Raw genomic sequence first — 24,684 nt, 5'->3', positions numbered from 1 at the left:
CCTTAGCCAAAAAAAGGTGGGAAAAAAGTAAACAAATAATTGTTCTACTTTTCTCTGGCTGATTGGGCTTTCTTTGACTAAAAACCAAGGGGAACTCCAGGCAGAAATCTGTGCACCAGCTTTGGTTAGAAGTCTTAAGAGAGAGATGCAGGAGGATGGGGCCTATTCAGGTGGGAGGGTGGGAGTCCACCCATGCTTCCTCAGCATTCTTTATGTTGGGTGTGTGTTTGGGGTGGAAGTGCCAGTTTGGGCTTACCTGCAGGGCAATAACTGCCATTTGTCACACCCTTCCCCTTTATACAGCCTCACCTGAGGGTTTGGTAAAAAACTAGAGGAAGTGCAATTAACAAATATTATCACCACAGTTGCAGGCAATAATTTTTAAACTGAACACCAGATTCCGGTGAAAGTGAGAGACACTGTCATTGGACATGGAAAGAACTCAGATATCCTTCCGCAGAATCCTACCAGCAGGAATGTTTTCTGATAGAACAGACAGGACATGTTCTATTTGTTATACACTGAGCGCACCTGGATACATCATGGAGTTCATGGTGGAATGAACTCTACCAGCTGGTGTTCAGACTCCCACACCCTTTTACTCATATTGACATGTGAGGGGACAACCAGCATTGAAGCAATGGAACTCACGTTGTAGTACATCCCCTCGTGCTCACAACCGCACTGCTCCGCTCTCACGCAGGTGTCCCCGCTTCTCTTGTACCCATCATTACAGATGCAGCCCTCAGAGCAGGTGGCATCACAGTGTGGGATTAAAGAAGAGGACACGCAGGAATCTTGGCACTTCCGATGGCAAAGTTCATAGTGGCTATTGGTTGGACACTCCATGGCTACAGATACCAAAAGAAATACATTGCTTGTCAGACTGATAAGAGACTTATCAGTCACAAAATACATTACAGACACTATAAGTTTCACAGGACGAGAAGCATAACCTATGACATAAACAAAGCAGACACCAGTCTTTAACCATTAGGTTCCTGTGAAATATTTTACTACCACTTTACATGAACCCATTGTGATAATGTGAAGTTGTATGCCAATCTGCATATGTGACGTCATTCAGCAGATGAGGCCCTCCTACACCAGTGACAGCTGCAGGTACTTACAGTACACATAAACAAGGTTCTGGGAGCATGGCAGTCATGAAAGCCCCGAAAACAATATGAAATTTTAATACTCGAATTCCAGACTTCAGTCATCCCCAGCAATGTCCAAGTATCTTTGTTTAGAACAGACCTTTACACCCTTTAATTGAACTATTGAGTCTATGAGTGTCATGAGGCCTAATGCAAGCATGACATTATCGAAAATCGTACCCATCCCGTTCCTGGGCAGAATTAAATGACAGCTATAGTTGGAGTACCTTGGGCCATGGAACCCTTGAGCACCAGTAACATCACACCTATTGTTCTAACGGTAACTACATCGCTACTTATGGGCTTCAGAGTTTCTTATTCTATACCAGCAATTCTTCTCTTCTAACTCCTGTATCCGCACTTTTCCCTTTCTTCCATTTCTATCTACCTCCTCTCATCCTCTTGCCTACTTCTATGTATTCAACCTGTTACCTGTATCACTCTGCTCCCTTTCACATCCATATCTTTTGTTCTCTCTTTTGCTCTCTCGCTTATTTTCATTCCCCATTTTCTAAAAACATTTATTACTGCCTCGTCCATAGTTCTTTTATCCTTTTTGACGTGTCCCTTTCCACTGTGTTCCTCATTTCTTACTACCCCTGTCCTGCCTTTTTTTTCCTTCTTCTTTCTGTCGCCTCAATATTTAATCTTCTTTTCTACTTCTCTTTCTCTGTTCTATTTTTGCCCTCCGGTTCTCTTACTCTACCATAACCATTTTTTCTTTCTCCTCCATGTTTCGTTCCACTGTCTTCCTATTTATCTTGTTTGTGTATGTGAAACTAGGTGCCGGCCAGTATTATAGACTGCTTCTTAGCAAAATGCTGAATTTACTCTTGCAGTGTTGGCTAGAATTCAGAGGTATTCTCCATACGGGTTTTCACAACTAGGTATATGTTTCAAATGTACATTAATTTTCTATTAGAAACACACAATGTCATTTTTGCTTAAAAGCTTTTCATATTCTGTTTTTTCTCTGCAAGTTGATTCACTCCTTGAAAAGAAGGGACTCCTTTACTCACCGCAGAAGGAGCTGTTCCTCCAGCTGCCGATGGTCACATTGGCAGCCTGGCAGGTCGCTGTGTAGGTCCGAATGGCATGGCACAGGACCGTGCTGTTCCCTTCGGTCAGGCAGTGGTCATAGACACAGTCAGAATAGTAGTGAGCGGGGTCGATCTTTGAGTGACAGGACGAGAAGGGCCCTCTGGGGTCTTGTATGATCCAACAGGCTCGCTTGGAGGCCATGATCTTGTCTGCACTGCAGACTGGGCAGCCACCTGAGCAGCCGTGGTCACAGCCGGTGCTGCCTTCAGAAGCCCAGCTGACACCAAAGGTGAAGGAGTTGGTAACGACAGACCCACTTCGGGTAGTGAAGTCATCAGACACCACTCCGTTGAAGTTCCCACATAGACCACTGGTTTGGCCCTGGAATCGAGCAGGAAGCGTAACGAAGACGCTGTAGACCATGTCATAGTTGACTGTCAGGCCGAAGTCTGTTCTTAGTACTGTGTAGGCCCCACTTTTAAAGATGACGATTCTTCCACTGTTGATATTCACAGGCAGAGTCTGAATGATTCCATTGATCTGATGGAAAAAGTTATAGTAAGTGGATAGTTATTAAATGTGATGGTGGAGATTTTAGCAAATAAATCAACTTCTACTTGATATACTTTTATCCTACAAGAAAGTACTATGAGCTGCGTTTGTTATAAGTTACTTTTTTCGTGTTTTTAGATGTCGAAGAAATCTCTCTATAATCCTGACGCTTTGAGCATTAAGTGCTTCACCTGGCACCTGGAGTCACTGTCAAATGCTCACTCTTCTGCTGCTCTATGGATAACTTTGCCAAAATAACCGTAATTGCACATTTATAACATTTACAGCTCCATATAAGCCTGCCCCAGATAGAAATATATTAATTACAAGTGACTTGTACAGTTCTTTCTGTCGCGATGATCCCTGGAACACTCCAGCGTGAAGTTAGCTATTTTACTCATATAACGCACCCCAGGGTGTGCTCTCGCGAGCATACGATCCTTAACTCGATTTACCATACCATAACCAAGCTACAGAAGACTGGAAAATAAACGATAGAAAGATCACACGGAGGCATATTCAATATAAGAAGTCAGAAAAAAAACTACCACATGAAATGTTCTTAAAAATGCATAACTTACTTGAGTAAATATGCCAAAACCTACCATAGTCAGAAAAAGGCAATTGTGTTGTATAAGCAAATGACCTATTTTGTATGCCTAACAGACTGTGCTGACCCGTGATAAGCAAACAATAATTTTAAATAAAATAAATACAGGGGGAGCCACTACCCAACAAAGCAATCTAACTATTTAAGTAATGCGGAAACAAAATATATTTTCTCCAGACAAGTACAATTATGGTTTTCTCTGCTGAAGTGTTTCGTTTGCTTTGTATATAACATGAATGAGGTAGGTTTCTGGTTCAAACGGATGGTGACCTGCTAGGGTCAGCAGACCACTATGCCTGTGATTGCTTTGCAATAAAGCAATCTTTTTTTGTTTTTTTGAAATGCAGCCCATTCTCTTTAAAGGAAAATTGGATGCATTAAAAATAATGAAAACATTTCTTTTCATTTTTTAGAGTAGGGCTGGTCCCACTACTTGCTCTTAACAAATATTTTTCAACAATCCTCAAAGGGGAAGGTGTCCCTTGAGGACCACTTCCCATTTGCAAATGGGTTACCAACAACGTTGAGCTGGTGGTAAAATGCAAATGTTTCGCAATAGCATTTCAGTCACAAAGCATTTGTACATACCATTGTGAATAGGTATTGAGAACATGCCCCATCTAAATTCCGATTTGCACTCCTAAATTGTGATTCAGTAATAGGTTACATCTGAAAATGGTTTTTGTGTTCGTAAACAGCCCAATTCGGAGAATCAGGCCATTTGCAAACACAAAAAAGCTTCACACATCTGGCCCTCAGTGCAAAGTTGGTATACATTATGAGAACTTTATTCAGACTCTTCACTTACCTCAACTGTGCCATGCTTTCCACTCTGGAAACGTATCTGGGTCTGATACACAGAAACAAAGACCTCTTTGGTCACTGCCACCCGCAGGCCTTGCCATTGTTCATTCTTCACCTCCACTCTGATGAAGGGCAGAGAACCATTGGAACCTTGGACTTCAGACAAGACGTACTTGCAGGTGCCCTGGAAATCAAACCTTCTCCCATCAAAGCTGGTGTAGTGAGGGTCTCCTGAGCCTCTGCAGATACCGTCAGGCAGAACGTGGCAGCCATAGACACCTTTGATAGTGGTGCAAGTCTCGCCAGTGGCACAAGATGATAGTGAACATTGGACAGTTCTGGTGGGTCCATCACACCGACACAAAGTCTGGCAGTTGTCTTTTTTCCAAAAAATGTCTCCTACTTTGTAGTATTTGCCATTTTCTGTGCAGCCGCACTGACTCTGTGGTACACAGTCTGTGCCGCTAAGAACAAACCCGCTCTCACACTGGCATCCTTCCTTGCACTGACTGCGGCAGACCGTTGGGGCACCGGCACAGGTAGCAGGGCAAGATGGTCCACATAACTCGTACTTCTGATTACTGGGACACGTTATGTCTGGAAAAATCAAAATGCCATTAAATTGATATAAACTTAGATACTTGGTGCTAATCATTGTACACTTATAAAAACAGTATAAAAATAATTACAATAAGAAATACAACACCAATACTACTACCACCACCATCACTACTACTGCCACTATTACTTCTACTACTGCCTCTCCTACTAATAATAATAACATTTTTGGAAAGTATATAACCAGAGCAGTGTCCTTGTAGCATTGTCTACACATCACAGATGTTTCTGTGTTTTTTTTATGTCTTAGGAGGCAATACATAAAGTAAGGATGCAAAAACATTCACTCACTGGTTCATACAACCAGCAGAAGAATTCAGTAAAGTGTTCACCTCAATAACAGTTGCTATAATAATGAGGACAGAATTTCTTTCAAGACCTAGTAAGGATTAAAGATGAGTAAACAAAGCAGAAAATAGAAGTATTCTATCGATTTCATGCAAGGTAAGCCTTACAGTGGTTATTTTTGGATGTCTTCCTGGCCCAGAAGGGTTGAATAGAAACTATGCTAAATTGCTTTTTTATATCTTGTTGCTGGCCATGAAGGAGATATGCAGGAAGTGGGTTAGTGCTTCCCCCTCTACTCACACTGAGTGGATGGACGCTTTGGTGTATATTATGACTTTGGACCTAGGTACGAGTAAGAAGGAAAGCAAGAAAAAGGAGTTTTGGGTTCCATTAAAAAGGTGATGGGAAAGAAAGAGATTATGAGGTCCTATGACTATACCAATGGCTGGTCTCATGGGCTCTTGGGGAGACCTATTAAAGGTAAAGAGATAGAGACTTGCTTGTCTCCAGATGGGGGCCTGAAAGGATAGTTTGCTTTGAGGTCAATGGACCTGTATAAAGAGCCCCCTAGGGGGATACCTGGTTAGCCAGAGGGCTAGATGAGGGCTATCAATAAAAAATAAAAAAATAAAAAAAGCAGAAAATAGCAGTCTATTTTACTAATCAGTCAAACCCATAACGATGGTGATACAGGGCTAAAGAAGCTCATTTTATTCTGATTTAGTCATACAGATCAAGAAATGAATGCAATAGAATACTATATGAATCGTAATCAGTCCATTTTTTGAGATTTTAAAAAATCAGTTTCACAGAGATTAAATGAAAGGTACATATGTGGTGAAAGTATCACATACAATGGAATACTTCAGACGCAGAATGCAACATTGTACTCAGAAGGCTTTCTTTTCTATTTGTGGGAACAGAGCAGATTATGCAAAACTATGTGCTTATTTTATTATAGTATGTGCCTTAGTACCGATTATCGGTAAACTATAAGCAGCAAGTGTGAGGATGTAAATTTACTTGTGTCTAACCAAGGGGCCAAAAATATATCTGTTTCCCACTTACAGTCAAATGTCATGTGTTTCAGAAAATCAGGTGAGGAATGTAATATTAGGGTCTATATTGCGCGGGTTGAACAATATATCATTACAGCATCCAAATTGTAACTCAAATACACCATCATACAGTAACTGAAAATCACAACGAAACGTTAAATAAATAAATAACAACATTTTATTTCAACATACCACATCCAATGAGAGTCCTCCATGGCCGAATGGCATTGCCACGGCTCTGACAATGGTGGGCATAGTTTTTCACATTTTCACATAGTGTCTGCTGATCACCGTCTGTTCCACACAGGTCATACACACAATTCTTGAAGTGGACCTCAGTGTCAGCATTGATGCTGCTGTTAAATGGACCAGCTGGATCTTTCATGATTCCACAGTGGTTCTGGTTGCTGAACTGGGACACCATATCTTCACCACACATTGGTGGATTGTCAGTGTCAATGCAGATGAAGGCAGAGTCCTCGTCATCTTCTTTCCAGCTGTTTCCAAAAGTGACTGCACTGCCCACCAGAGATCCATCAGGAACCCGGAAGTCATCGCTCTTGTTTCCATTGAAGTTTCCACAAAGGCCAGAAAGAGATCCTGAGTATGCTGCAGGCACCTGCACAGATACATGATGTCTCCAGTCGTAGGATACCACAAGACCAAAGTCTGTCTGGAGGACTGCAGAGGAGCCGCTGTAGTAGACCTGGATCTTACCAGATTGACTGGAAATTGGGAGAATATGTTGGGAGCCATTGATCTGAAATGATTATACATAGTTTAAAGTAAAATATAGGAAATGCATTTAATGGTTCACTTTGAAGTTTCTTTCTTCATTTCTCACATTAGATTTTCCTTTCATCTGCAAATACACACTCTTAATCGTGATATCCTAATCACATTTACAGTCATCAAACATTTAAAATAAATGAATTTTTATATCTTCTATTTTCATGCATTTTGGTGTTTTCATTAATTTACACTTTATGTATAACACTGTGATTTAACACTTTTTAACTAATGGCATAACTTTAACGATTTAGGTCTCAATTTCCAAAATAACTGGATAAACAATGATCTCCTTAATTTTCACTCATTAAAAACGCAATCAGAATGGCAAGCTGTAGTAAAGCCAAGTTGGTAACCTGTATCTTCATTTCATAGGTTATCTTTACCATACATCCATAATCTTGCCTATTACCCAGAAAATAGAGCCTGATTCGTCTTTGACAGTTGTTACAATACAGAATATTGGATCTGGAGGAGGCATCTAATTTTTCAGATCTGTCTTTTTTTGTTCTTTTATCTTCATTATCTTTTCACACAAAGTTGGTATCCTTCTGTAAGGCTAACAACTGCTTGTATGGCTGAGAAATGTGAATCTCTGTCCACCTAGTTCAAAAGTCAGCTAAACCTCGTTTTCTCCATCCACATACATTATCTAAAATTGGAAAATGTAATTTCAGTGAACAAAGAACACTAGGACCAATATTAAGTAAGTTGTTGGACTAATCTTAAGATTTCCGACAAGAAAAGCATCAATGTCATGGTTGACATCTGTATTTAATTACTACTGAATGGGTCCTATAATTAAGAATTGTGAACCACATATGATAACTACTGTATTCTTCCTCCAGTCATTAAATATAATTCCACTAACTGATAAAGATATTAATTATGCTTGTTCTATTGGATTTTAATTTAGCTGCAAACTAGCTTGTAAGTTTTTAGAGTCACTCACAAATATAACAAATTTATGTCTGCGTGGATAATTTGAGTTGCAGTGTGGCTGTTCATTGACATAAATGAATTAACCTCAGATGCCTAAGCAAAGTAAAGCATCATGTATCTGATAGTGATGGAAGCTCAATATTTTATTTTCCCCATATCACCATAGTTGTCACTTGCAGTACTCAGTCAATGCCATTAGTGAGCACATATGACTCTTGTTAACTGATCCTCAGCATTGTATTTATGAGGTCCGACTAACAATCTTATGTGCAATTAAAGGTTTTGCATAAAGTGATTTGCCTGGTGTTTGCCATACATACAGCTGTAAACATCCTTGTGCACCGTATGGCTGTAGAGCAACCTGGGCATTCCCCCATGGCATTTTCCTCTGTGCAATAATTGTTCAGTATGAACATATGTGCAGAAGTGATGTTGTGTTTTACCTCTTTAAACAGTAATCAAGCTGTAAGGCTTGTAGCTCTGGCATTCACTCATGCACCACATATATTTTATAAATTTCTTTTCAGTATATCAAACGTGTTTAAAAATGCTGTAAAAACCATCTCAATTCTTAGCTCTAGACATTTATTGTTATTCTCCAGTCTTGGTATTGGTTTTATTTGTTCTCAAAATGGATGTTTATACCTGTCATTTAAAATGGATGCATCATATTCCCTAGGTCAACTTTGGCAAGTTAAAAGAAATAAGGTCTTTCTTTACCTGAACACGGCCATATTCTCCACTCTCAATGGAAATCTGCTCCCCGTAGACATTCACTTCAACTGTTCGTGTCCAGGCCACCACAGGTGATGATCGGTGCTCGTTTTGTACCATGACACTAAAGTCAATGAGAGAGCCGGTCTGGGAGTTGGACTTACTAAGGGTGTATTTGCATACTCCTTGATAGTCAAAGGCAACTCCATCAAAGGTGCGGTAGTGAGGATCTCCAGAGGCCCAGCAGATGCCAATGTCTGTAGGATAGCACTTCCTCATTCCATTCATGACCTTACATTCTTCTAGGGTGGCACACGTGTGGGCTTCACACACCATCTGTTGTGCGATGCAGGTGCATTTCTGGCTGCAGGTATCTGTTAGGAAGACCTCATCTCCCAGGTTGTAGTAGACACCGTCCATAGTGCAGCCGCACTGACTTTCTGGCACACAGAAACCAGAGTGAAGAGCAAACCCTTCATCACAGAAGCAGCCGTCTACGCTCTCTGCTGTGCAAGGGCCATTTTGATGAAGGTTGCTACAGGTGGTTGGGCAGCCAGTGCCAAACAGTTCATAGTGACTGTTCTCAGGGCAGTTTTCTTCTGCGGAGAAGAACAGGAAGTGTGCGCAGTGATATAATTACTGATTTCAAGTGTTGCAGATATAGTTAGCCTTGAACAATGTATCGCTCCCTACTGAATTAAAGATTTTACTGAATACAAAGTAAAGTTTCTAAACTGCTTCACTCAAGATTCAAAGTCCAGAACATAATTAAACCTGGCTATTTTTATCTAACACAAATTACCATATTAACGTTCACAGACACTTCATGGGATCTACAAAAGCTGATTTTTTCACAAACGATTGCTGCTCCCTGTGCGAGACTATATATTTAGATATATATATATAAATATATATAGAAATATATATAGAATGCAATATACAAGCAAAGAGACATGCAAAGAATGAAGAACAAGGAAAAATTGAAATATTATTACTTGTTACAAAATCCCACGGGTGGTGGATGGGCACGCCCAGGGACCACCCATGGAATGCCCCCTCGATGCAAATTAATGCACTGCACAGCTTTGCATTACTTTTGGTTACAATCCAAAGGGAGTTGCGTTGGACTGTAAATCCCAACCAGACATTTTGGGCCATTTGTGTTTAAAAAAGATATGCAAACCCCATACCAAGTCTTGTATATCTGGGCCCAAATACTTTTCAAGAATATGGAACACTGACAAGCCCAGGAGTGGTACCAAGCCCAGGGTAGCAAAACTACAATCACCCTATTGTGTTACCTATGTGTTAACAGACTATAAAGCTACAGTCTCTCAACCATACAAAACCTGCTGCACAGCCTCTAACATCCCAGGACGTTGCTTTGGGGCAAGAGCAGTGAAAGTAAATCTATACAAATGTTGCAATGCAGTACATCCATAAAGAGAGATTATCCAATATGACTGTGTTTCTTGATTCTACTATTGGACAAGTTATGAATGAAACATGACTTTCTTAATATCAGAATCCTAGAAGAGAATTCTTGACTTACCACATTGCAGCTCTGACCTCCAGTCTGGAATCACCAAGCTGTGAAGGTTACAGATCTCCTCGTAGGCCTGGACGGCCATGCAGAGCATCCCCTTGTTGGTGCCGTAGTAACAGAGATCATACACACAAGAGGTCACAAATGGTTCCGCGTCCTCGTACCACTGGCACTCATCGAAGGGGCCCGATGGGCGGGTGATGATCCTGCACAGCCCTTCGATGGCTCCCAGATTAGTGCAGGTGTCATTGGGGCTGATCACACCTGTATCATCCATGCACCTGAGGAGAGGAGAGAGAATGGAACTCATGTATAACGAGCCACTGACTTAATATAAATTGAATTTGTGTTAAAAACAAACAGAAGGAAGATGCCTCTTTTTAAATTATTGTTCTCAAAACCACGGACAATGCTGTTACAAAAAACACTGATCACTCCCTCCTCTTATTCCCTCCCTCCCTACAGAAAACCCCTCCTTTAACACTTATAAGCAGCAATTGTTACCATTGTCGGCTGTTACTCAAGCTCAGAATGTGTAGCAATACGTGTTGCTTCATTTAGGTTTCACTACAAATTTATGTTACTTTGGTTGTAATATTCAATGAGAATTGTACTATGCAGCTCTTCCAGGTTAAAAGAGCCCCAACCCCAAAAAGTCACACTGGGGAGCAGGGCAGGTAGTAGACTGTGCTCATAGTAAACTCCTTTGTTGAAGACGGGGTGATGCAGGGAGGCAATGCGTGGGCCTTTTGATTGTGTCTTTTGCGTGCACAACATCATGCCTGTAGTGCAGCCTTATATAAGCAGTAAAGCTAAGGGCCGCGAATGACGTAGCCTCATTCAGAAGTTGTCGCCCATGGAATGACCTCTTTGCTCTGCCCCTTGACGTGGATGAGGAGCCTGTAAAGCTGGGGGGGCTTGTCCTAGAATGGGAAACAGCACTCATTGGTTAGGCAGGTACACCATGATGCTCGTTCTAGGACTGTGTGCCGCTTCACTATGACCTCCTGCCGAATCCTCTTTGGGCCGGGATGAATAGTGTGGTGCACTCAACACATTTTTTGTACAGCACTTTTAGTTGAGCATTTACATCATTCATATTTCAGTGATTGCTCTCCTTTGTGTGGCTCCCCAAGATGCCTATCTATCATAAGGATGGAAACCACATTCAATAATTTGCGTATTTCCCCAGCGCCAGGATGTCTTTTCTGGATAACAAAGGACTTCACAACCCAGCTTTGTTCATTCATTCACTGATACTTTTTATGAACATTTCATAAGCTGCTCATTCTTACTAAGATGTATATTATTAATACATTTCATTGCGTTAAGTATGATTTACCAATAATTTACTGTAAAGTTAACTAGTGTGTGAATATTTCATAAAAAAAATACATATGACCTAAGCAAGTCTGCATTTATGTGATTTAAAAAAAAAATTCGATCAAAAATCACTCATCTTGCAGGAAAACGATAACAGCACGCAAACACTTCCCCAACCCTACAGAATTCAGTATATATTTTAGTGTGTTTTTTCCTTAAACGTAAGACATATCATTGCTTACCCTGCTGAATGGATGTCTGCCTTCCAGGAGTTCCCAAACTCTGCATCGTTGCGCGCAAGAGTTCCATCCGGCTTTGCCTTGTCGTCCTTGGGGTTTCCGTTGTAGTTGCCACACATCCCCCGCACTTGGTTCTTGTACTGGGGCCCAACTTGCACAGTGACTGTGTTAACACCATTGTATCGAATGCGCACCCCGAAGGCTGTGTCCACAGAGATGGCGCTCTTGGCTGCAGTGATGTTTACATGAGGTCCCAGCATGGCTGGGAATCTGGTCTTGACTCCGTTGATCTGAAAGACAGAGAGGGATCTGAATAAAACATCCCTTTGACCGATAACGATTTTTAAAAGCAACAAGAACCAAATGTAGATCAATCACATTGAGTGTATCGAATTCTACTAGTAAAATAATTAGAGTTAATTAACGGCATCTGGCCTCCTAAAATGTCTTTTGGTTAGGTCAATGACAGTGATGATACTGCTGACTAAAGATGTTTTTAAAAACATCATCTGAAGTAAATAGTAATAAGACTGTGAGGATTTCTCGAATGAATTCAAGGTACAAATAGTTTCTTCCGGTCCCTGGGAAAGATGACACAATTTAGGCATTCACTTTTTCTAAAGCAAGGAGGGTTTATGGCAGCGGTTAGCAGATCCTTTAGTCCACAAAAAAAGGATTAGTGCTAAGCACAACTTCATGTTGCCACTTTGTAGGCCAAGAAGCCTTTTTGGAGCTACTGGAAATAATTTTATAATTTTATCTAGATGTAAAAGAACAAAGAAAATGTATGTATAAGGCATGACTCCTATAGTACTATACTGGCCCACACTACTCTTTATCCATATTATTCCTAACGCACATCAAGAATCAAACTTTAAAAAGTGTCTTCCAACGTCTGCATCTGACTGTTTTTAAGTGTTTGGGAGACAAATGTAAATAATTATAAAAAAATAATCTAATAACAATATTCTGAGTAATTTTTGTTTTGGCCTTGACTGCTGTGCGCATATATTTTCATATGTCAGTTTTTAAAGTTGCATTCTTAGACACCAATAAAGCAAACATTTCTTCAAAAGTGTTGTTTATAAAAGTCGAAATATGTTGGACATTTTTCCATCCATTAAGGGAACTTTTGAACAGTAATTCAGGTGAACATGGTTAGTATGGAATTTCTATAATTCATTATACAGATAAATTGTTAATCTCACCAGAGGAACGTTTCCTTGTTCAAAGACCAGTTTGATGTTCCCATCAGTGCTGTTCAGCCAAATGGTCACACGGTACACGAAAGATACACGGGGGTTCTGGTAGCGTCTATTCTCTGCCACCACACGGTAGTAGAATCCTGAAGAAGAATCAGAGCCCCAGCTAATCTCATAGGCACAGGTACCCATAAAATTGGCCACAACCCCATCAAAGGTGTGGTAGTGTGGGTCTCCCGTCACCGTGCAGATCGCCCAAGGCATCTGGCATCCTAGCTTTCCATTCTTAATGGCACACTCCTTGCCTTGGGCACAGTTGGTACTAACACAGCGGAAGTTACCAGTGGAGTCACAGCTGCATCTCTTGGAGCACTCAGAGAGCCAGATGAAGTCTCCAACCTGTGGGGCAGAGAAAGAATCATATTTGGATAGGAAACAGCAGACAGAGTATTTCCATACATGGATAATACCTGACACAGAGAATTAGGAGCTTACTAAGATTACTGAGAGAAAAGAGACAGGCAAGAGCCTACGACATAGGAACATATATACAGTTTATATATATATATATATATGTGTGTGTATATATATATATATATATATATATATATATATATATATATATATATATATATATGTATGTATTTACAAGAGAACAAAGCAATAACAGAATGGAAGGAGATTGAATAGATATATTTGAAATGTCAATGTAATCAGATCCAATAAAATATGCTGTTTACAGGAGCTCCCCAATGTACTAAAATAAAGCACACATCAAGAATTAACTAATTGTATCTGGCCTATTAATGAACACCATTTAACAAAAGGTTAGGAAACTAAATTGTTTTATTTATACTTGTATATCTGTAGCATGGATGAAGGTGCATACATGCAAAACCAAAGCTAATTGAGAACAAATATCCAAGTAAGTAATTTAGTGAGGCAGACAAATAGGGAAAAGGGTGCAAAGAGAGGACAGAGCAAACTCTGAAATGTGGTCAAATAGGGTGCGTAGGATTATGAATGTTTGGGGGATAAAAACGGTTCCATCCTTAGCCAAAAAAAGGTGGAAAAAAAGTAAACAAATAATTGTTCTACTTTTCTCTGGCTGATTAGGCTTTCCTTCACTAAAACCAGTGGGAACTCCAGGAATCTGTGCACCAGCTTTGGTTAGAAGTGTTAAGAGAGAGATGCAGGAGGATGGGGCCTATTCAGGTGGGAGGGTGGGAGTCCACCCATGCTTCCACAGCATTCTTTATGTTGGGTGTGAGTTTGGGGTGGAAGTGCCAGTTTGGGCTTACCTGCAGGGCAATAACTGCCATTTGTCACCCCATGCCCTTTTATACAGCCTCACCTGAGGGTTTGGTAAAAAACTAGAGGAAGTGCAATTAACAAATAATTATCGGCACAGTTGCAGGGAATAATTTTTAAACTGAACACCAGATTCCGGTGAAAGTGAGAGACACTGTCTTTGGACATGGAAAGAACTCAGATATCCTTCCGCAGAATCCTACCAGCAGGAATGTTTTCTGATAGAACAGACAGGACATGTTCTATCTGTTATACACTGAGCGCTCATGGATACATCATGGAGTTCATGGTGGAATGAACTCTACCAGCTGGTGTTCAGACTCCCACACCCTTTTACTCCTATTGACATGTGAGGGGACAACCAGCATTGAAGCAATGGCACTCACGTTGTAGTACATCCCCTCGTGCTCACAACCGCACTGCTCCGCTCTCACGCAGGTGTCCCCGCTTCTCTTGTACCCATCATTACAGATGCAGCCCTCAGAGCAGGTGGCATCACAGTGTGGGATTAAAGAAGAGGACACGCAGGAATCTTGGCACTTCCGATGGCAAAGTTCATAGTGGCTGTTGGTTGGACACTCCATGGCTACAGATACCAAAAGAAATACATTGCTTGTCAGACTGATAAGAGACTTATCAGTCACAAAATACATTACAGACACTATAAGTTTCACAGGACGAGAAGCATAACCTATGACATAAACAAAGCAGACACCAGTCTTTAACCATTAGGTTCCTGTGAAATATTTTACTACCACTTTACATGAACCCATTGTGATAATGTGAAGTTGTATGCCAATCTGCATATGTGACGTCATTCAGCAGATGAGGCCCTCCTACACCAGTGACAGCTGCAGGTACTTACAGTACACATAAACAAGGTTCTGGGAGCATGGCAGTCATGAAAGCACCGAAAACAATATTAAATTTTAATTCTCGAATTCCAGACTTCAGTCATCCCCAGCAATGTCCAAGTATCTTTGTTTAGAACAGACCTTTACACCCTTTAATTGAACTATTGAGTCTATGAGTGTCATGAGGCCTAATGCAAGCATGACATTATCGAAAATCGTACCCATCCCGTTCCTGGGCAGAATTAAACGACAGCTATAGTTGGAGTACCTTGGGCCATGGAACCCTTGAGCACCAGTAACATCACACCTATTGTTCTAACGGTAACTACATCGCTACTTATGGGCTTCAGAGTTTCTTATTCTATACCAGCAATTCTTCCCTTCTAACTCCTGTATCCGCACTTTTCCCTTTCTTCCATTTCTATCTACCTCCTCTCATCCTCTTGCCTACTTCTATGTATTCAACCTGTTACCTGTATCACTCTGCTCCCTTTCACATCCATATCTTTTGTTCTCTCTTTTGCTCTCTCGCTTATTTTCATTCCCCATTTTCTAAAAACATTTATTACTGCCTCGTCCATAGTTCCTTTTTATCCTTTTTGACGTGTCCCTTTCCACTGTGTTCCTCATTTCTTACTACCCCTGTCCTGCCTTTTTTTTCCTTCTTCTTTCTGTCGCCTCAATATTTAATCTTCTTTTCTACTTCTCTTTCTCTGTTCTATTTTTGCCCTCCGGTTCTCTTACTCTACCATAACCATTTTTTCTTTCTCCTCCATGTTTCGTTCCACTGTCTTCCTATTTATCTTGTTTGTGTATGTGAAACTAGGTGCCGGCCAGTATTATAGACTGCTTCTTAGCAAAATGCTGAATTTACTCTTGCAGTGTTGGCTAGAATTCAGAGGTATTCTCCATACGGGTTTTCACAACTAGGTATATGTTTCAAATGTACATTAATTTTCTATTAGAAACACACAATGTCATTTTTGCTTAAAAGCTTTTCATGTTCTGTTTTTTCTCTGCAAGTTGATTCACTCCTTGAAAAGAAGGGACTCCTTTACTCACCGCAGAAGGAGCTATTCCTCCAGCTGCCGATGGTCACATTGGCAGCCTGGCAGGTAGCTGTGTAGGTCCGAATGGCATGGCACAGGACCGTGCTGTTCCCTTCGGTCAGGCAGTGGTCATAGACACAGTCAGAATAGTAGTGAGCGGGGTCGATCTTTGAGTGACAGGACGAGAAGGGCCCTCTGGGGTCTTGGATGATCCAACAGGCTCGCTTGGAGGCCATGATCTTGTCTGCACTGCAGACTGGGCAGTCACCTGAGCAGCCGTGGTCACAGCCGGTGCTGCCTTCAGAAGCCCAGCTGACACCAAAGGTGAAGGAGTTGGTAACGACAGACCCACTTCGGGTAGTGAAGTCATCAGACACCACTCCGTTGAAGTTCCCACATAGACCACTGGTTTGGCCCTGGAATCGAGCAGGAAGCGTAACGAAGACGCTGTAGACCATGTCATAGTTGACTGTCAGGCCGAAGTCTGTTCTTAGTACTGTGTAGGCCCCACTTTTAAAGATGACGATTCTTCCACTGTTGATATTCACAGGCAGAGTCTGAATGATTCCATTGATCTGATGGAGAAAGTTATAGTAAGTGGATAGTTATTAAATGTGATGGTGGAGATTTCAGCAAATAAATCAACTTCTACTTGATATACTTTTATCCTACAAGAAAGTACTATGAGCTGCGTTTGTTATAAGTTACTTTTTTCGTGTTTTTAGATGTCGAAGAAATCTCTCTATAATCCTGACGCTTTGAGCATTAAGTGCTTCACCTGGTACCTGGAGTCACTGTCAAATGCTCACTCTTCTGCTGCTCTATGGATAACTTTGCCAAAATAACCGTAATTGCACATTTATAACATTTACAGCTCCATATAAGCCTGCCCCAGATAGAAATATATTAATTACAAGTGACTTGTACAGTTCTTTCTGTCGCGATGATCCCCGGAACACTCCAGCGTGAAGTTAGCTATTTTACTCATATAACGCACCCCAGGGTGTGCTCTCGCGAGCATACGATCCTTAACTCGATTTACCATACCATAACCAAGCTACAGAAGACTGGAAAATAAACGATAGAAAGATCACACGGAGGCATATTCAATATAAGAAGTCAGAAAAAAAACTACCACATGAAATGTTCTTAAAAATGCATAACTTACTTGAGTAAATATGCCCAAACCTACCATAGTCAGAAAAAGGCAATTGTGTTGTATAAGCAAATTACCTATTTTGTATGCCTAACAGACTGTGCTGACCCGTGATAAGCAAACAATAATTTTAAATAAAATAAACACAGGGGAGCCACTACCCAACAAAGCAATCTAACTATTTAAGTAATGCGGAAACAAAATATATTTTCTCCAGACAAGTACAATTATGGTTTTCTCTGCTGAAGTGTTTCGTTTGCTTTATATATCACATGAATGAGGTAAGTTTCAGGTTCAAACGGATGGTGACCTGCTAGGGTCAGCAGACCACTATGCCTGTGATTGCTTTGCAATAAAGCAATCTTTTTTTGTTTTTTTTAAAATGCAGCCCATTCTCTTTAAAGGAAAATTGGATGCATTAAAAATAATGAAAACATTTCTTTTCATTTTTTAGAGTAGGGCTGGTCCCACTTCTTGCTCTTAACAAATATTTTTCAACCATCCTCAAAGGGGAAGGTGTCCCTTGAGGACCACTTCCCATTTGCAAATGGGTTACCAACAACGTTGAGCTGGTGGTAAAATGCAAATGTTTCGCAATAGCATTTCAGTCACAAAGCATTTGTACATACCATTGTGAATAGGTATTGAGAACATGCCCCATCTAAATTCCGATTTGCACTCCTAAATTGTGATTCAGTAATAGGTTACATCTGAAAATGGTTTTTGTGTTCGTAAACAGCCCAATTCGGAGAATCAGGCCATTTGCAAACACAAAAAAGCTTCACACATCTGGCCCTCAGTGCAAAGTTGGTATACATTATGAGAACTTTATTCAGACTCTTCACTTACCTCAACTGTGCCATGCTTTCCACTCTGGAAACATATCTGGGTCTGATACACAGAAACAAAGACCTCTTTGGTCACTGCCACCCGCAGGCCTTGCCATTGTTCATTCTTCACCTCCACTCTGAAGAAGGGCAGAGAACCATTGGAACCTTGGACTTCAGACAAGACGTACTTGCAGGTGCCCTGGAAATCAAACCTTCTCCCATCAAAGCTGGTGTAGTGAGGGTCTCCTGAGCCTCTGCAGATACCGTCAGGCAGAACGTGGCAGCCATAGACACCTTTGATAGTGGTGCAAGTCTCGCCAGTGGCACAAGATGATAGTGAACATTGGACAGTTCTGGTGGGTCCATCACACAGACACAAAGTCTGGCAGTTGTCTTTTTTCCAAAAAATGTCTCCTACTCTGTAGTATTTGCCATTTTCTGTGCAGCCGCACTGACTCTGTGGTACACAGTCTGTGCCGCTAAGAACAAACCCGCTCTCACACTGGCATCCTTCCTTGCACTGACTGCGGCAGACCGTTGGGGCACCGGCACAGGTAGCAGGGCAAGATGGTCCACATAACTCGTACTTCTGATTACTGGGACACGTTATGTCTGGAAAAATCAAAATGCCATTAAATTGATATAAACTTAGATACTTGGTGCTAATCATTGTACACTTATAAAAACAGTATAAAAATAATTACAATAAGAAATACAACACCAATACTACTACCACCACCACCACCACCACTACTACTGCCACTATTACTTCTACTACTGCCTCTCCTACTAATAATAATAACATTTTTGGAAAGTATGTAACCAGAGCAGTGTCCTTGTAGCATTGTCTACACATCACAGATGTTTCTGTGTTTTTTTATGTCTTAGGAGGCAATACATAAAGTAAGGATGCAAAAACATTCACTCACTGGTTCATACAACCAGCAGAAGAATTCAGTAAAGTGTTCACCTCAATAACAGTTGCTATAATAATGAGGACAGAATTTCTTTCAAGACCTAGTAAGGATTAAAGATGTGTAAACAAAGCAGAAAATAGAAGTATTCTATCGATTTCATGCCAGGTAAGCCTTCCAGTGGTTATTTTTGGATGTCTTCCTGGCCCAGAAGGGTTGAATAGAAACTATGCTAAATTGCTTTTTTATATCTTGTTGCTGGCCATGAAGGAGATATGCAGGAAGTGGGTTAGTGCTTCCCCCTCTACTCACACTGAGTGGATGGACGCTTTGGTGCATATTATGACTTTGGACCTAGGTACGAGTAAGAAGGAAAGCAAGAAAAAGGAGTTTTGGGTTCCATTAAAAAGGTGATGGGAAAGAAAGAGATTATGAGGTCCTATGACTATACCAATGGCTGGTCTCAAGGGCTCTTGGGGAGACCTATTAAAGGTAAAGAGCTAGAGACTTGCTTGTCTCCAGATGGGGGCCTGAAAGGATAGTTTGCTTTGAGGTCAATGGACCTGTATAAAGAGCCCCCTAGGGGGATACCTGGTTAGCCAGAGGGCTAGATGAGGGCTATCAATAAAAAATAAAAAAATAAAAAAAGCAGAAAATAGCAGTCTATTTTACTAATCAGTCAAACCCATAACGATGGTGATACAGGGCTAAAGAAGCTCATTTTATTCTGATTTAGTCATACAGATCAAGAAATGAATGCAATAGAATACTATATGAATCGTAATCAGTCCATTTTTTGAGATTTTAAAAAATCAGTATCACAGAGATTAAATGAAAGGTACATATGTGGTGAAAGTATCACATACAATGGAATACTTCAGACGCAGAATGCAACATTGTACTCAGAAGGCTTTCTTTTCTATTTGTGGGAACAGAGCAGATTATGCAAAACTATGTGCTTATTTTATTATAGTATGTGCCTTAGTACCGATTATCGGTAAACTATAAGCAGCAAGTGTGAGGATGTAAATTTACTTGTGTCTAACCAAGGGGCCAAAAATATATCTGTTTCCCACTTACAGTCAAATGTCATGTGTTTCAGAAAATCAGGTGAGGAATGTAATATTAGGGTCTATATTGCGCGGGTTGAACAATATATCATTACAGCATCCAAATTGTAACTCAAATACACCATCATACAGTAACTGAAAATCACAACGAAACGTTAAATAAATAAATAACAACATTTTATTTCAACATACCACATCCAATGAGAGTCCTCCATGGCCGAATGGCATTGCCACGGCTCTGACAATGGTGGGCATAGTTTTTCACATTTTCACATAGTGTCTGCTGATCACCGTCTGTTCCACACAGGTCATACACACAATTCTTGAAGTGGACCTCAGTGTCAGCATTGATGCTGCTGTTAAATGGACCAGCTGGATCTTTCATGATTCCACAGTGGTTCTGGTTGCTGAACTGGGACACCATATCTTCACCACACATTGGTGGATTGTCAGTGTCAATGCAGATGAAGGCAGAGTCCTCGTCATCTTCTTTCCAGCTGTTTCCAAAAGTGACTGCACTGCCCACCAGAGATCCATCAGGAACCCGGAAGTCATCGCTCTTATTTCCATTGAAGTTTCCACAAAGGCCAGAAAGAGATCCTGAGTATGCTGCAGGCACCTGCACAGATACATGATGTCTCCAGTCGTAGGATACCACAAGACCAAAGTCTGTCTGGAGGACTGCAGAGGAGCCACTGTAGTAGACCTGGATCTTACCAGATTGACTGGAAATTGGGAGAATATGTTGGGAGCCATTGATCTGAAATGATTATGCATAGTTTAAAGTAAAATATAGGAAATGCATTTAATGGTTCACTTTGAAGTTTCTTTCTTCATTTCTCACATTAGATTTTCCTTTCATCTGCAAATACACACTCTTAATCGTGATATCCTAATCACATTTACAGTCATCAAACATTTAAAATAAATGAATTTTTATATCTTCTATTTTCATGCATTTTGGTGTTTTCATTAATTTACACTTTATGTATAACACTGTGATTTAACACTTTTTAACTAATGGCATAACTTTAACGATTTAGGTCTCAATTTCCAAAATAACTGGATAAACAATGATCTCCTTAATTTTGGCTCATTAAAAACGCAATCAGAATGGCAAGCTGTAGTAAAGCCAATTTGGTAACCTGTATCTTCATTTCATAGGTTATCTTTACCATACATCCATAATCTTGCCTATTACCCAGAAAATAGAGTCTGATTCGTCTTTGACAGTTGTTACAATACAGAATATTGGATCTGGAGGAGGCATCTAATTTTTCAGATCTGTCTTTTTTTGTTCTTTTATCTTCATTATCTTTTCACACAAAGTTGGTATCCTTCTGTAAGGCTAACAACTGCTTGTATGGCTGAGAAATGTGAATCTCTGTCCACCTAGTTCAAAAGTCAGCTAAACCTCATTTTCTCCATCCACATACATTATCTAAAATTGGAAAATGTAATTTCAGTGAACAAAGAACACTAGGACCAATATTAAGTAAGTTGTTGGACTAATCTTAAGATTTCCGACAAGAAAAGCATCAATGTCATGGTTGACATCTGTATTTAATTACTACTGAATGGGTCCTATAATTAAGAATTGTGAACCACATATGATAACTACTGTATTCTTCCTCCAGTCATTAAATATAATTCCACTAACTGATAAAGATATTAATTATGCTTGTTCTATTGGATTTTAATTTAGCTGCAAACTAGCTTGTAAGTTTTTAGAGTCACTCACAAATATAACAAATTTATGTCTACGTGGATAATTTGAGTTGCAGTGTGGCTGTTCATTGACATAAATGAATTAACGTCAGATGCCTAAGCAAAGTAAAGCATCATGTATCTGATAGTGATGGAAGCTCAATATTTTATTTTCCCCATATCACCATAGTTGTCACTTGCAGAACTCAGTCAATGCCATTAGTGAGCACATATGACTCTTGTTAACTGATCCTCAGCATTGTATTTATGAGGTCCGACTAACAATCTTATGTGCAATTAAAGGTTTTGCATAAAGTGATTTGCCTGGTGTTTGCCATACATACAGCTGTAAACATCCTTGTGCACCGTATGGCTGTAGAGCAACCTGGGCATTCCCCCATGGCATTTTCCTCTGTGCAATAATTGTTCAGTATGAACATATGTGCAGAAGTGATGTTGTGTTTTACCTCTTTAAACAGTAATCAAGCTGTAAGGCTTGTAGCTCTGGCATTCACTCATGCACCACATATATTTTATAAATTTATTTTCAGTATATCAAACGTGTTTAAAAATGCTGTAAAAACCATCTCAATTCTTAGCTCTAGACATTTATTGTTATTCTCCAGTCTTGGTATTGGTTTTATTTGTTCTCAAAATGGATGTTTATACCTGTCATTTAAAATGGATGCATCATATTCCCTAGGTCAACTTTGGCAAGTTAAAAGAAATAAGGTCTTTCTTTACCTGAACACGGCCATATTCTCCACTCTCAATGGAAATCTGCTCCCCGTAGACATTCACTTCAACTGTTCGTGTCCAGGCCACCACAGGTGATGATCGGTGCTCGTTTTGTACCATGACACTAAAGTCAATGAGAGAGCTGGTCTGGGAGTTGGACTTACTAAGGGTGTATTTGCATACTCCTTGATAGTCAAAGGCAACTCCATCAAAGGTGCGGTAGTGAGGATCTCCAGAGGCCCAGCAGATGCCAATGTCTGTAGGATAGCACTTCCTCATTCCATTCATGACCTTACATTCTTCTAGGGTGGCACACGTGTGGGCTTCACACACCATCTGTTGTGCGATGCAGGTGCATTTCTGGCTGCAGGTATCTGTTAGGAAGACCTCATCTCCCAGGTTGTAGTAGACACCGTCCATAGTGCAGCCGCACTGACTTTCTGGCACACAGAAACCAGAGTGAAGAGCAAACCCTTCATCACAGAAGCAGCCGTCTACGCTCTCTGCTGTGCAAGGGCCATTTTGATGAAGGTTGCTACAGGTGGTTGGGCAGCCAGTGCCAAACAGTTCATAGTGACTGTTCTCAGGGCAGTTTTCTTCTGCGGAGAAGAACAGGAAGTGTGCGCAGTGATATAATTACTGATTTCAAGTGTTGCAGATACAGTTAGCCTTGAACAATGTATCGCTCCCTACTGAATTAAAGATTTTACTGAATACAAAGTAAAGTTTCTAAACTGCTTCTCTCAAGATTCAAAGTCCAGAACATAATTAAACCTGGCTATTTTTATCTAACACAAATTACCATATTAACGTTCACAGACACTTCATGGGATCTACAAAAGCTGATTTTTTCACAAACGATTGCTGCTCCCTGTGAGAGACTATATATTTAGATATATATATAAATATATATAGAAATATATATAGAATGCAATATACAAGCAAAGAGACATGCAAAGAATGAAGAACAAGGAAAAATTGAAATATTATTACTTGTTACAAAATCCCACGGGTGGTGGATGGGCACGCCCAGGGACCACCCATGGAATGCCCCCTCGATGCAAATTAATGCACTGCACAGCTTTGCATTACTTTTGGTTCCAATCCAAAGGGAGTTGCGTTGGACTGTAAATCCCAACCAGACATTTTGGGCCATTTGTGTTTAAAAAAGATATGCAAACCCCATACCAAGTCTTGTATATCTGGGCCCAAATACTTTTCAAGAATATGGAACACTGACAAGCCCAGGAGTGGTACCAAGCCCAGGGTAGCAAAACTACAATCACCCTATTGTGTTACCTATGTGTTAACAGACTATAAAGCTACAGTCTCTCAACCACACAAAACCTGCTGCACAGCCTCTAACATCCCAGGACGTTGCTTTGGGGCAAGAGCAGTGAACGTAGATCTATACAAATGTTGCAATGCAGTACATCCATAAAGAGAGATTATCCAATATGACTGTGTTTCTTGATTCTACTATTGGACAAGTTATGAATGAAACATGACTTTCTTAATATCAGAATCCTAGAAGAGAATTCTTGACTTACCACATTGCAGCTCTGACCTCCAGTCTGGAATCACCAAGCTGTGAAGGTTACAGATCTCCTCGTAGGCCTGGACGGCCATGCAGAGCATCCCCTTGTTGGTGCCGTAGTAACAGAGATCATACACACAAGAGGTCACAAATGGTTCCGCGTCCTCGTACCACTGGCACTCATCGAAGGGGCCCGATGGGCGGGTGATGATCCTGCACAGCCCTTCGATGGCTCCCAGATTAGTGCAGGTGTCATTGGGGCTGATCACACCTGTATCATCCATGCACCTGAGGAGAGGAGAGAGAATGGAACTCATGTATAACGAGCCACTGACTTAATATAAATTGAATTTGTGTTAAAAACAAACAGAAGGAAGATGCCTCTTTTTAAATTATTGTTCTCAAAACCACGGACGATGCTGTTACAAAAAACACTGATCACTCCCTCCTCTTATTCCCTCCCTCCCTACAGAAAACCCCTCCTTTAACACTTATAAGCAGCAATTGTTACCATTGTCGGCTGTTACTCAAGCTCAGAATGTGTAGCAATACGTGTTGCTTCATTTAGGTTTCACTACTGTTAGACCTGACAGCCTTAGGGTAGTCACCCCTAACTTTTTGCCTGCCTCCCT

The 24,684-nt window shown here is 40.6% G+C and overlaps 1 protein-coding gene across 2 annotated transcripts in view; it reads right to left on the bottom strand.

The window, feature by feature from the left end:
- The window catches only part of LOC138246422 (uncharacterized), a 274,958-nt gene that overhangs the window by 116,473 nt on the left and 133,801 nt on the right, over window positions 1–24,684 (bottom strand). For both annotated transcript variants that reach the window (XM_069201032.1, XM_069201033.1), the window contains exons 49-62: window positions 24,066–24,340; window positions 22,522–23,114; window positions 20,263–20,830; window positions 18,106–18,698; window positions 16,114–16,675; window positions 14,584–14,783; window positions 12,893–13,285; window positions 11,688–11,974; window positions 10,129–10,403; window positions 8,583–9,175; window positions 6,324–6,891; window positions 4,172–4,764; window positions 2,180–2,741; window positions 652–851 (exon numbers count right to left, since the gene is read on the bottom strand). In XM_069201032.1, the coding sequence (XP_069057133.1) occupies window positions 652–851; window positions 2,180–2,741; window positions 4,172–4,764; window positions 6,324–6,891; window positions 8,583–9,175; window positions 10,129–10,403; window positions 11,688–11,974; window positions 12,893–13,285; window positions 14,584–14,783; window positions 16,114–16,675; window positions 18,106–18,698; window positions 20,263–20,830; window positions 22,522–23,114; window positions 24,066–24,340 (6,262 nt within the window). The remainder of the gene's footprint in view (window positions 1–651; window positions 852–2,179; window positions 2,742–4,171; window positions 4,765–6,323; window positions 6,892–8,582; window positions 9,176–10,128; window positions 10,404–11,687; window positions 11,975–12,892; window positions 13,286–14,583; window positions 14,784–16,113; window positions 16,676–18,105; window positions 18,699–20,262; window positions 20,831–22,521; window positions 23,115–24,065; window positions 24,341–24,684) is intronic.

This window comes from Pleurodeles waltl, chromosome 7 (assembly GCF_031143425.1).
Source record: "Pleurodeles waltl isolate 20211129_DDA chromosome 7, aPleWal1.hap1.20221129, whole genome shotgun sequence".
Classification (NCBI taxonomy): Eukaryota; Metazoa; Chordata; class Amphibia; order Caudata; family Salamandridae; genus Pleurodeles; species Pleurodeles waltl.
The sequence above is the reverse complement of the archived record's forward strand: the minus strand, read 5'-3'. Positions and strand labels throughout refer to the sequence as shown.